This window comes from Piliocolobus tephrosceles, chromosome 11 (assembly GCF_002776525.5).
Source record: "Piliocolobus tephrosceles isolate RC106 chromosome 11, ASM277652v3, whole genome shotgun sequence".
Taxonomy (NCBI): Eukaryota; Metazoa; Chordata; class Mammalia; order Primates; family Cercopithecidae; genus Piliocolobus; species Piliocolobus tephrosceles.
The window spans coordinates 124165639-124177793 of NC_045444.1; the positions used below are offsets into that span (position 1 = coordinate 124165639).

General features: G+C 41.0%; 1 protein-coding gene across 5 annotated transcripts in view; it reads left to right on the forward strand.

Annotated features, from left to right (window-relative positions):
• The window catches only part of UBE2F (ubiquitin conjugating enzyme E2 F (putative)), a 75774-nt gene that overhangs the window by 20757 nt on the left and 42862 nt on the right, over window positions 1-12155 (forward strand). For 3 of the 5 annotated variants that reach the window (XM_023228793.2, XM_023228790.2, XM_023228791.3), the window contains exons 3-4: window positions 1088-1117; window positions 7775-7840. The exons of 1 other annotated variant lie outside the window; for it this stretch is intronic. In XM_023228793.2, coding sequence (XP_023084561.1) covers window positions 1088-1117; window positions 7775-7840 — 96 coding nt within the window. The remainder of the gene's footprint in view (window positions 1-1087; window positions 1118-7774; window positions 7841-12155) is intronic. One more of the 5 variants, XM_023228792.2, reaches the window with a different exon arrangement.

The following is a 12155-nucleotide window of genomic DNA, read 5'->3' on the forward strand; positions in this document are numbered from 1 at the left end:
CAGTACTGTGCTGTTTTGATTTCTATAGCTTGAAATCAGAAAGTATGATGCTTACAACTTTGTTCTTTCTCAAGTTGCTTTGGTTTTTCAGGGTGTTTTGTGATTCCAGACAAATTTTAGAATTTTTTTTTTTTAATTTCTGTGAAAAATGCCATTGGAATTTTGATAGGGATTGCATTGAATCTGTAGATTGCTTTAGGTAGTACGGACATTTCAACAATATTAATTCTTCCAATATATGAACATGGTGTATCTTTCCATATATTTATTTGTGTCTTCTTTAATGTCTTTCATTAATGTTTTACAGTTTTCAGTATACATATCTTTTATCTCCTTAAATTTATTCCTAAGCGTTTTATTCTAAAGTGTGTGTGTGTCTGTGTGTGTGTGCGGGGTGGGGGGGGTCTTTAGGGCTTTCTGCATATGGGATCATGTCACCTGAAATTGGGATAATTTTCTTTCTTTCTAGTTTGAATGCCTTTTATTTCTTTTTCTTGTCTGATTGCTCTGGTTTAGACTTCTAGTACGGTGTTGAATAGAAGTGGTGAGCAGGATTGTGGTGGGGGTTTGCAGTTTTGTCCTGCAGAGGGGTGCTGGGCTTAAACACCAAATGAGTGGCTGGTAGAAGAGGGACCGCGATGTCTGAGGCCCTTGGGCAGAGGACTGGGGCCAAGAAATGCAGCTATGAGGGGGTAACTAGAAGATAGCATTGGGAACAGACATAGACACAAGGTGCATGTAGATCAGATTTTGAGAGGACTCGTTCCAGTGCTTGGAACCACTTTTAAAAACATTGTAGTAACTGGCTACCTGTAGGTCATTTCTGTGTTAATTTAAAATGTTTTTCTTTTACATTAAGGTGAATATTCAAGGACTTTTGACTGAATTTGTTGGCCTTCTGCGGGTCACTTTGTATATTGAAAGCAACTAAATGGCTTAAAGTCTAAACTTTAGACTAGATTTTATTCAGTTCATTCAGTTTATTTTTTTTCTTCAGTGTTCTAGAGGAAATTGCCAATTTCGAACTGGTGATTTTATGTGGAGTAATCGACTAATATTAATAATAATAATTTCTTTGTTTCTACAGAGGTTGCAGAACTTGAAGCTAATTTACCTTGTAAGTATAGCATCCTCAAACGCTAAGTACTGTGAAATAATTGCATGAAGAAAACTTCTTATGTCTTAATAACCTTGTATAGTAAAAAGCCTGTTCTTCATGTATGTTAGGAATGAATTTTAATTTTCTGTGAAAAGGTAGGATTTTTTCAAATATCTAATAAGAACAAGGTAGGCCAGGCATGGTGGCTCACGCCGCTAATATCAGCACTTTGGGAGGTAGAGGAGCTGGATCACTTGAGGTCAGGAGTTCGAGAACAGCCTGGCCAACATGGTGAAACCCTGTCTCTACTAAAGATACAGAAATTAGCTGAGCATGGTGGTGCATGCCTGTAGTCCCAGCTACTCGGGAGGCTGAGGCACTAGAGTCACTTGAACCCAAGAGGCGGAGGTTGCAGTAAGCCAAGATGGCGCCGTTGCACTCCAGCCTGGGTGACAGAACGAGACTCTGTCTTTAAAAAAAAAAAAAAAAAGAGCAAGGTTCTGCTATCTTTTTGAGTGCTTTGTATCTCTCCTTAGCATAGCAGAGGTGTATTTGTTTAGGTTTTTTCCTCTTATGCATTCTGTCCCACATCCACTTTGAGTGAAAAAGTGTATAAATCAATAACCGTTCCATTTTTGTTAGGGATGATACCAGTTTTTTGGCAAAGTGCTCATTTGTAACTCGTCTGCATGTTTGGGGGGTGGCTGCACTGCCTTGCTGTCAGTGGATGTCCATCTTGCTTGATTGTTTCTGCCCCAGACACACAGGGTCAGCATGCAGTCTTCACTCATGAGCACAGTACATTTGGAAAGCCCATTTATCAGGGAGTTCACTTTTGTAATATATGTCATATTTTATTTTTTTCCCTATCATTAATCTTCTTCCAAACCCTTGATTATTTCAGAAGATCATTAAAGCCTGAAAGATTTGATCATTTTAGTATTTTTTGAAATACAACTTTTTATCATCATACTTCCTTTAAAATTCTGAGGCTGAGGATGTCTGTGGATGGTGGTGAAGCATTTTATAAGTGGGTCTGCTGGTTTGGGTGAGTGCTGGAGAGAACTTAGGGTTGAATATGGAGGTATCTCTGACATGGGGCAGGGCAGAGCCCATTCCAGTCTCCATCTGAAGTTGGAAAGATAATGGTGGGTTGCAACCTCTACATGGTTGTGAAATCAGTTTGAGAGGGTAAGTATGTAATGTTTCTTAAAAAATTATTATTATTTTCAAGACAGAGTCTCACTCGGTCACCAAGGCTGGAGTCTGCTTCCTAGGTTCAAGCAATTCTTGTGCCTCAGCCTCCCGAGTAGCTGGGACCACAGGCACGCACCACCATGCCAGGCTAATTTTTGTATTTTTAGCACAGATGGGTTTTTGCCATGTTGGGCAGGCTGGTCTCAAACTCCTGGGCTCAAGTGATCTGCCTGCCTCGGCCTCCCAAAGTGCTGGGATTACAGACCTGAGCCACCGCGCCCAACCAAAAGATTATTTTCAACATGGAACTTACGGGTAGGTATAGTGAGTTGTGGTATAAAATATGTTTCTTACTATGGATCTCAGTTGAAAGTGTTTTGAAAGACATTGGATTGCTTGACCCCAAAGTTTTCTTCAACTCAGAAATGAGGCAATATCTTGAGATTCTGTTAAAAGGTTATCTTTCTGGCTGGGTGCAGTGGCTCACGCCTGTATTCCTAGCACTTTGAGAGGCTAAAGCGAGTGGATCATTTGAGGTCAGGAGTTTGAAACCAGGTTGGCTAACATGATGAAACCCTGTCTCTACTAAAAGTACAAATTTAGCTGGTCGTGGTGGTGTGCACCTGTAATCCCAGCTGCTTGGGAGGCTGAGGCAAGAGAATTGCTTGAACCCAGGAGGTGGAGGTTGCAGTGAGCTGAGATTGCGCCACTGCACTCCAGCCTGGGCAATGGAGTGAGACTGTCTCAAAAAAACAAAACAAAACAAAACAACCACAAAACACAAAAAGGTTATCTTTGTACCCACTGAAATATTTACAGATGAAGTGGTTTGCTTTAAAATGCTACAGGAAGACAAACAAGTAACTGTGTGGGGGCAGGATAGACAAGCAAGACTGGCAGAATGTTGAAGCTGGGGGATGGGTTCATTATACTCTTCTCTTTTATTAGGACATTTTCCTCATAACAATAAAATAACTCCTCTGCTTTCCACTCCCATCTTATCTTCCCACAGACCCCCAGCTTGAGCCTGTATGTGTATGTAAACTTTTTGTTTTGTTTTTTTATAGACAGGATCTCTCTTTGTTGCCCAAGTTGGAGTACAATGGCATGAGTGTGGCTCACTGCAGCCTCAACCTCCTGGGCTCAAGTGATCTTCCCACCTCAGCCTCCTGAGCAGCTGAGACATCAGACCTCAAGTGCATGCTACCACACCTAGCTAATTTTTTTAAATTATTATTATTTTTTTTGTAGAGATGGAGTCTCCTGTATTGCCCAGGCTGATCTCAAACTCCTGGGCTCAAGTGATCCTTCCTCCCAAAGTGCTGAGACTACAGGCACGAGCCACTGTGCATGGCCAACACATACAGACATTTAATCAAAATCACAGAAAAGGTCTCACTTATAAATGGTTCATTCATCCTTGTATGTATCTTACAGAGATTGTTGATTTTTAACCCATAGAGTATACTTTAAAAACCAGAAAATTTTATGACTGGCTTTCAAATCAGGATTGTAACTGCATACCTTAGGTTTGAAAGAACCATGGCACATCTTCCTAGCCCTATGGCTGTGGTGTCAGATAAAAAGACAGCATGTTTCCTGCCTCTTCTTTCGTTCTTTCTCCCTACTTTCTCTCCTAATCAAAGAAGGGGGAAATTATATCATTTTAAAAGCCATGCTTTCCAAAAGTATGTCTCATTATTCTAAAGAGAAAAACAAGAAGCCACCAATGCATAACCCTTTACTATCTGTTTATCTTTCTAACATATTTACAAAGGCTAACAAAATAACTTGCCTTGTGTTAGTGCCACTTAGTAACTATTCATAACTAGTTTAGAGCTCTGTTATGTGCAATTTTGTAGAGATTTCTCTGCAAAAAGATTTAAATGTTTCTTCCAGATAGACTGAAATATTATTAGAGGCTCAGATAGTGCATGCCTACATGTAGATAAAAAGCTTAGTTCTGGTGAATTGAACTAGAACAAAAACCTGTTAACATTTTTTTTTTTTAGAACTTAACCTTTCTTTTCTTTCTTTTTTTTTGAGATGGAGTCTTTCTCTGTCACCCAGGCTGGAATGCAGTGGTGTGGTCTCGGCTCACTGCGGCCTCCACTTCCTGAATTCAAGTGACTCTCCTGCCTCAGCCTCCTGAGTAGCTGGGATTACAGATGCCTGCTACCACGCCTAGCCAATTTTTGTATTTTTAGTGGAGATAGGGTTTTGCCAGAATTACAGGCATGAGCCACTGCACCTGGCATAGTTTTATTGCTTTTTAATCCACTTTGGTAATTTCTTTTTTTTTTTTTTGAGACAGAGTCACGCTCTTTCACCCAGGCTGGAGTGAAGTGGCGCAGTCTCGGCTCACTGCAACCTCTGTCCCCCAGGTTCAAGCAGTTCTCCCACCTCAGCCTCCTGAGTAACTGGGATTACAGGCATGCGCCATCACACCTGGCTAATTTTTTGTATTTTTAGTAGAGAGGGGGTTTTTACCATGTTGGCCAGGCTGGGCTTGAACTCCTAACCTCAGGTGATCCCAACTGCCTTGGCCTCCCAAAGTGCTAGGATTACAGGCATAAGCCATGGCGCCTGGCTGATAATTTCTTTATTCTTGGTGGGCCAGCTTTTTCGGAGCTATTGATTTTCTCATCTGTCTATAAAAACAAAGGAGAATGCTAGATATTAAAAACAAATACATGATGCCAACTTCAGTTAATCGTTGAAACATGACTAACATGATTAACATCCCAAGTCATAATCATATGTTTTTGTTACTTAGAACTCACTAGAAGGATGGCATTTATCTTTGCAAGTTAAGATTAGTAAGAATAAAGTCCATTTTAAGTATTTCACATATAGTTCTAAATGTGTAATTTTGGGGAAAGTCTTGAACTCTTTGGCTCCAGTTTCTTTATTTCTAAAGTAAGGACTGTGACATTGCCATCTCTAAGACTGCTTTTTTCTTTTCTTTTCTTTTTTTTTTTGAGACGGAATCTTGCTCGTTGCCCAGGCTAGAGTGCAGTGGCGTGATCTCAGCTCACTGCAAGCTCTGCTGCCAAGTTCACGCCATTCTCCTGCCTCAGCCTGCCGAGTAGCTGGGACTACAGGCGCCCGCCACTACGCCTGGCTAATTTTTTAGGTTTTTAGTAGAGACGGGGTTTCACCGTGTTAGTTAACCGGAATAGTCTCGATCTCCAGATCTCGTGATCCGCCTGCCTCGGCCTTCCACAGTGCTGGGATTATAGGCATGAGCCACCGCGCCCAGCCTGCTTCTTGCTTTTCTGGGCAGTTTTCACTCTGGAAAGGAAACCCCACTAACAGTCCCGTGTTATTTGTTGTTTGTATGTACAGGTGTCCCATGTCTTAACATGTTCATTACGTACTGAAAGGAAATGAGGCATGCAGTAGGAGAAGGAGTCATGAACTAGGTATTAATGTAGGAATTAACCTTGCTTCTGTTGATAACCTGTATGATCTTGGGCTAGTCACCAAACCTCTCTGGACCTTCTACTTATGTCTCCTAGTTGAGGACGTTGGACTAGATCGTCTCTAAGGTCACCTCTGATAGAAATTTGAATTGTCCTGTTTTCGATAAAAATTTTTATCATTGTCAAACTAAACAAATACTTTTGGTGGAACTTGTAAGAAAACTTTAAAGAAACTTTTAAAAAGTCTTCTAAAAAAACTTTAAAAACTTAAAAAGACAAAATATCGTAGTAAACTCTGGGTGGGAGCTAACTCCTGGGCAGCACTCTTTTCTTTTTTAAGATGGAGTCTCGCTTTGTTGCCCAGGCTGGAGTGCAGTGGCACAATCTCAGCTCATGGCAACCTCCGCCTCCCTGGTTCAGGCAATTCTCCTGCCTCAGCCTCCCAAGTAGCTGGGACTATAGGCACCTACCACCTTGCCTGGCTAATTTTTGTATGTTTAGTAGAGACGGGGTTTCACCTTGTTGGCCAGGCTGGTCTCAAACTACTGACCTCATGAACCGCCCACCTTGGCCTCCCAAAGTTCTGGGATTACAGGCGTGAGCCACCGCGCCTGGCCAGCACTCTTCTTTTTAACTTCCATTTGCCATGGTGACTATGAATGTCTATGGTGCTAGGAGAATGGAGTAGAAATTTGACCTCGCTTCTTTCCTGGTTTTTCCATGTTTAGTTCACCACCAGTGGTGGTGAGAAGTTTAGCATAGGCCTGGTGTGGTGGCCCACACCTGTAATCCTAGCACTTTCAGAGGCCAAGGTGAGTGGATCGCTTGAGCAAGGGAGTTCGAGACTAGCCTGGGTAACATGGCGAAAACCTGTCTCTGCAAAAGATACAAAAATTAGCCAGGTGTGGTGGTGTGCACCTGTAGTCCCTGCTACTCAGGAGGCTGAGGTGGGAGGATCACCTGAGCCTTGGAGGCAAAGGTTGCGGTGAGCTGGAATCATGCCACTGTCCTCCAGCCCAGGCAACAGAGTGAGACCCTGTCTAAAAAAAAGTGTAGCATAGTATTTTCTGATTTTATAGATGTAGAAAATTTCTATATATATTCCTTCCAGATTCCTTGGGTATTTTTTCCATGGGTAATTAGCCATGTGCCATTCGTTTGAATGAGACGGGTGGGATGCAATCAACTTTCCTGGCCTGCACCAGCAGCCAGTAGCCCCTCTCCCAGGGGAACATTTTGTCCTGATTTAGGCCTCTTGTGACTTGGACCAGTGGGCACAGAACATTGGCATCTGGGTCAGTAGAGCATTATTTTACCAACAAAGCAAGCTGCTTTACCACTTAGGTAGTAAAGGTATTTTTTAAAAAGACAAAATATCATGGTAAACTCTAGCTGGGTGGGAGCTAAGTCCTGGGCACACTCTTCTTTTTTTTTTTTTGAGACGGGGTTTCGCTCTTGTTGCCTAAGCTGGAGTGCAATGGCGCGATCTCGGCTCACTGCAACCTCCGTCTCCCCCATTCAAGTGGTTCTCCTGCCTCAGCCTCCCGAGTAGCTGGGATTACAGGCTTATGCCACTACACCCACCAGCACCCTTCTTTATAAAGAACTTCCATTTACCATGGTGACTGAATGTCTGTGGTGCCAGGGGAACAGAGTTGACCTGGGCTCTTTCCTGGTTTTTTCGTGTTTAGTTAGCCTTTGCTTGCATATATTAATCTCCCTGAGATATGGTTTCTTCTTGTCAAAGTACAGTAGCATAATTCTTTTGAAATAAATGGTTTAGTGACCACTTAAAGGTTGAAGGAAAACATCTCTATTTGGGATTAACTAGTAAAAGACTAAGGAGAAAAACACATGACAAAAACCACTGGTTTGCAGTTTTAGTGTATTGGCACCGTTATTATCAGACAAATAGGGAGGGAGATCTACCAGCTTTCCGTAAACCATACGGATCCCTCTAGCACCGCTAACTTTACATGTGTTCAAAAGTTAGCCTCATCATATGGACTGTTGCTCACTGCCAGGCCTTCCTGATGTGCTGTTTCTTTTACAGGTACGTGTAAAGTGCATTTTCCTGATCCAAACAAGCTTCATTGTTTTCAGCTAACAGTAACCCCAGGTAACATTCTTACGTACTTAAGTATTAAAGTTATTTCAAACAGCAAATTATAAAGGCTGCCCAAACCTGTATTCTTTGCCTTCGTTTGTCCTCTAGCTTTTAAAAAATTAACACATTAATAACAATTTCATATGAAGATAAGATATATACTTCATAGTGAATGAAATAAAGCATAGTAAAGTGAATTTGAGGCATTCAGTGTACACTCTCGATGATGTATAAATGTAACTAAAGTTAATGACAGCTGAAGCAGTTGGTGTATAGTGAAGAGTGTGGGCTTTGAAGTCGTAAGTGGGTTCCAATCCTTTTCCCCCACATAGGAATAGTGTGACCTTGGTTAAGTTGCTTGACCTTTTAGCCACAGCCTGCCTATCTACAAAGTGGGGTCAAATAGGACCTATCTCATAGGACAGTTGTGAGGATTAAACAGATAGTGTGGGTAAAGCACTTAAGCCCAGGGTCTGGCACACAGAAGCAGATTACCAGCTGACCTCGGAAAGACTGATAAGTGTCTAATCCCTAAGCTGCCCCAGCATGGCAACATATTTCTTCTTGGTTAAAGTAGACAGCAAGAGGAGGACTTGTATATTTTCTAGTTACAATGCAGCTCCAAGAGCTGCAGATTCCCACACTTCACAACCCACTGGTGTTTGTGTTGGACAGTGAGTAGCAACCAGTCAGTGCTGCTGTGGGGAATTAACAAGAGGGAAGGATGTTTGGTGGTGGAAATATAGGGTATTATTTTATTTGGGGTATGGAAAGGTAGTGAGAAACTGAGAATTATTAGTTACTAGTTAATTAAAATGTGGAAAAGAATACAGGATTTTGGTAGGTGGCAATGAACCCACTAATAAGTCCTGGCCTTGTCTCTCTGTAGGTAGGATGGGCTTTTTCTGTGGAAGATGTTTGATAATAATAGCACAAGAAATCCTGGTTTCAAAATACACCTGAAAACTTTAAAAAATTCCATTTTATCTATGTGATGGTTCTACAAGGGGCTCTGGAAGTGTGAATCAATCTGATAATGATTCTTCTAAGATAAGGAGAGTACTTGGGTATAGTAGTTAATACTAGAGCATCATCATTATATATATATATTTTTCTTTTCTTTCTTGTTTTTTCTGTTAGCCGTACTTTATGCCAAATAGAACACCATCACGGTGGAAAGCGGAGTGTTCCACGTGCCTGACATCTATAGATAAATGTAGTGAAGGACTTTAAACTGTGAAATGATGAAAACTTTCACGATCCTTTGGCTGCCTTCCTAAAACACATTGCATATTGTGCTGTTTTTGACGAGAGGTATTGAGCACACTCTAATGCTTTCTTGGTGACTCAAGGTCACTGTTATGGACATCATTTACTATTCTGTTAAGTAATGTAGAGTATTCTCAGAAATTATTGTAGTGATTAAGATTGGTTCTCTGTTTACTAATTTCAGACTTGTGTGTTAATAGTAAAATATTTTCTTTCATCTGCCTTCCTAGGGCATTTTCAATGGCTATCAGGGATTCTGTGGCTCTGCCCATCCCAAGCATGGGCTTTGTGGTCCTTGGCCACTCAAAGATGTTTGTTGATTTTTCCAGGCTCTTTACTGTCACATAATTGGGTTTCTGGCAAGTCTAACTGCTGGATAAATGTTTCTTCCCCGCCTCTCCTCCACCTTTTTTTCTTTTTTTTTTTCTGAGACAGAGTCTCACTCTGCTACCCAGGCTGGAGTGCCGTGGCGCGATCTCAGCTCACTGCAACCTTCACCTTCCAGGTTCAAGTGATTCTCCTGCCTCAGCCTCCCAAGTATTTTACAGGCATGCGCCACCAGGCCCAGCTAATTTTTGTATTTTTAGTAAAGATGGAATTTCACTCTTGGCCAGACTGGTCTCAAACTCCTAACCTCAGGTGATCTGTCTTCCTCAGCTTCTCAAAGTGTTGGAATTACAGGTGTGAGCCATTGCGCCCAGCCCCCTTATTTTTTAACTGAAATTTTTTACTGAATCACATTAATGTTGTGATTATTGAGATTATATATATGATAGCATCTTTGATGTTGGTCTTATAATTGTCCTTGAAAATGGAGCATAATTGTTAGTTTTTCTATTCACTGTTGCATCAGATTAAAAAGTAACTTGTGGCTGGGCACGGTGGCTCATGCCTGTAATTCCAGCACTTTGGGAGGCTCAGGTGGGTGGATCACTTGAGGTCAGGAGTTCGAGACCAGCCTGGCCAATATGGTGAAACCTCGTTTCTACTAAACATACAAAAAAATTAGCCCAGCGTGGTGGTCGCGCATGCCTGTGATCCCAGCTACTCAGGAAGCTGAGACAGGAGAATCGCTTGAACCCAGGAGGTGGAGGTTACAGTGAGCTGAGATCGGCCCAGTGCACTCTAGCCTGGGCGACAGAGCTGTCTCAAAAAAAAAAAATAAAAATAACAAAAAGTAACTTGTGTCTTGGTACCTGTAAATACTTAATGCCTGAACATTCATATTTTTAATAAGTGTACTTCAGGGACATTAACATTGAGCTGTGCACAGCATGCTTTTTAGATACTGTGTATATGCCCTATTTTGTGATGTCTGTGAATTCGAAAGCTGTGGTGATGCCTGCTCTTTAATTATTAAGAGAAGTGTAGCCAAGACATGCCAACCCTAAAAACTTGCCATATATCATGGTTTTTAAAAAATTTTTTTGGAATCATGCTCCTCTTCATATTGAAAACAAATTACAGTGATATGTCCAAGTTGTGAAGTTTTAACAGTATATGAAATAAAAATTTTGAAATGAACTTATTTGTAGCCAGTAATCCTGGGGCTAGGGCTGAAAACTCACTAATATCTATGATCTGGGGGTTAGAATGGTCAAGAGTGGAAGAATTATATCTGCATTTTCAGCTCACACCTCTTTATCTGGCTCCTGTTCACACTTGCTAACATTTTCATAGTTTTGTTTGTTTTTGGAATGGTTGCTCATGCTTGGGAATAAATACACTCTTTAGAGACAAACATGGAAATGTAATGTGGTGATGGGGAAAAGAAAGGGACCGAATTTAGAAAAAACAGTGTCCATATCATCTCACAAAACAAGAAAAAGTAGTAATAAGTGAAGTGAAACAAAACAAAAACTTAGAAGATAGCCTGAAATATCCCATGGAGTCTTCTGTGAAGTTAGTGGGACAGTTTGAAAAACTGGACCTGTTCAGTGAGTGGCCTGGCTGACATGTTGATGGAGGTCACCTTAGCTTGCCTTGCTGTGATGGTGGTGATGGTTTTAGGCTGAAGGGAACATGGGTTTAAATAACAATGACAATTTTTAAAATTTAATTTTTTTGAGAGGGAGTCTCACTCTGTTGCCCAGGCTGGAGTGCAGCGGTGCTATCTTGGCTCACTGCAAGCTCTGCCTCCTGGGTTCATGCCATTCTCCTGCCTCAGCCTCCTGAGTAACTGGGATGACAGGCGCCCACCACCACGCCTGGCTAATTTTTTGTATTTTTAGTAGAGACAGGGTTTCACCATGTTAACCAGGATGGTCTCGATCTCCTGACCTTGTGATCCGCCCACCTCGGCCTCCCAAAGTACTGGGATTATAGGCGTGAGCCACCGCGCCCAGCCTTAAATTTAAATTTTTAAAATCAGTTCTACTGAAGTATAAAAGTATAAACAATAAAATGTACTAATTTGAAATGTATAGCTTACATTTGGAAAATGTGTACACATATGTAACCATAACCCCAATAAATATGAAAAACATTTCCATCATTCCCAAAGTTTCCTTCTGCCTCTTTGTAGCCAGTTCCTGGCCCCCCACACCACCATCCAAAATTACTTGCTGATTTTTGTTTCCATAGATTAGTTTTGCTTGTTCTTGAATTTTTTATATTTAAATGGAATGCTATATATGTACTCTTTGTCTCTGACTTCTTTCACTTAACATAGTTTTAAATTTACACGTGTGAATCAGTTTATTCCCCTTTTATGAAATTTTAATGAATATGCCACAATTTATCTTCCTAGTGATAGACATTTGAGTAGTTTCTAGTTTTTGGCTAATATTAGTAAACCAAAAGCAATGAAGTTTGACTGCTGGGAGCTTTTCTTTTACAAGCTTTTCGTGTTCTTAGTTTTCCTTTCTCTTTAATTTTATCTAAGAGTGGAATTTCTGAGTCATAGGAAAGATAACATGTTTAACTTTTTAAGAAACTTTCCACTGTGGTTGTGCCATACCCTGACCAGCACTGTATGAGAAGTTTCCGTTGTTCTACATATATATCAACGTTTGGGTGTGAAGTGGTATGTCATTGGGGTTTTTATTTGCATTTCCCA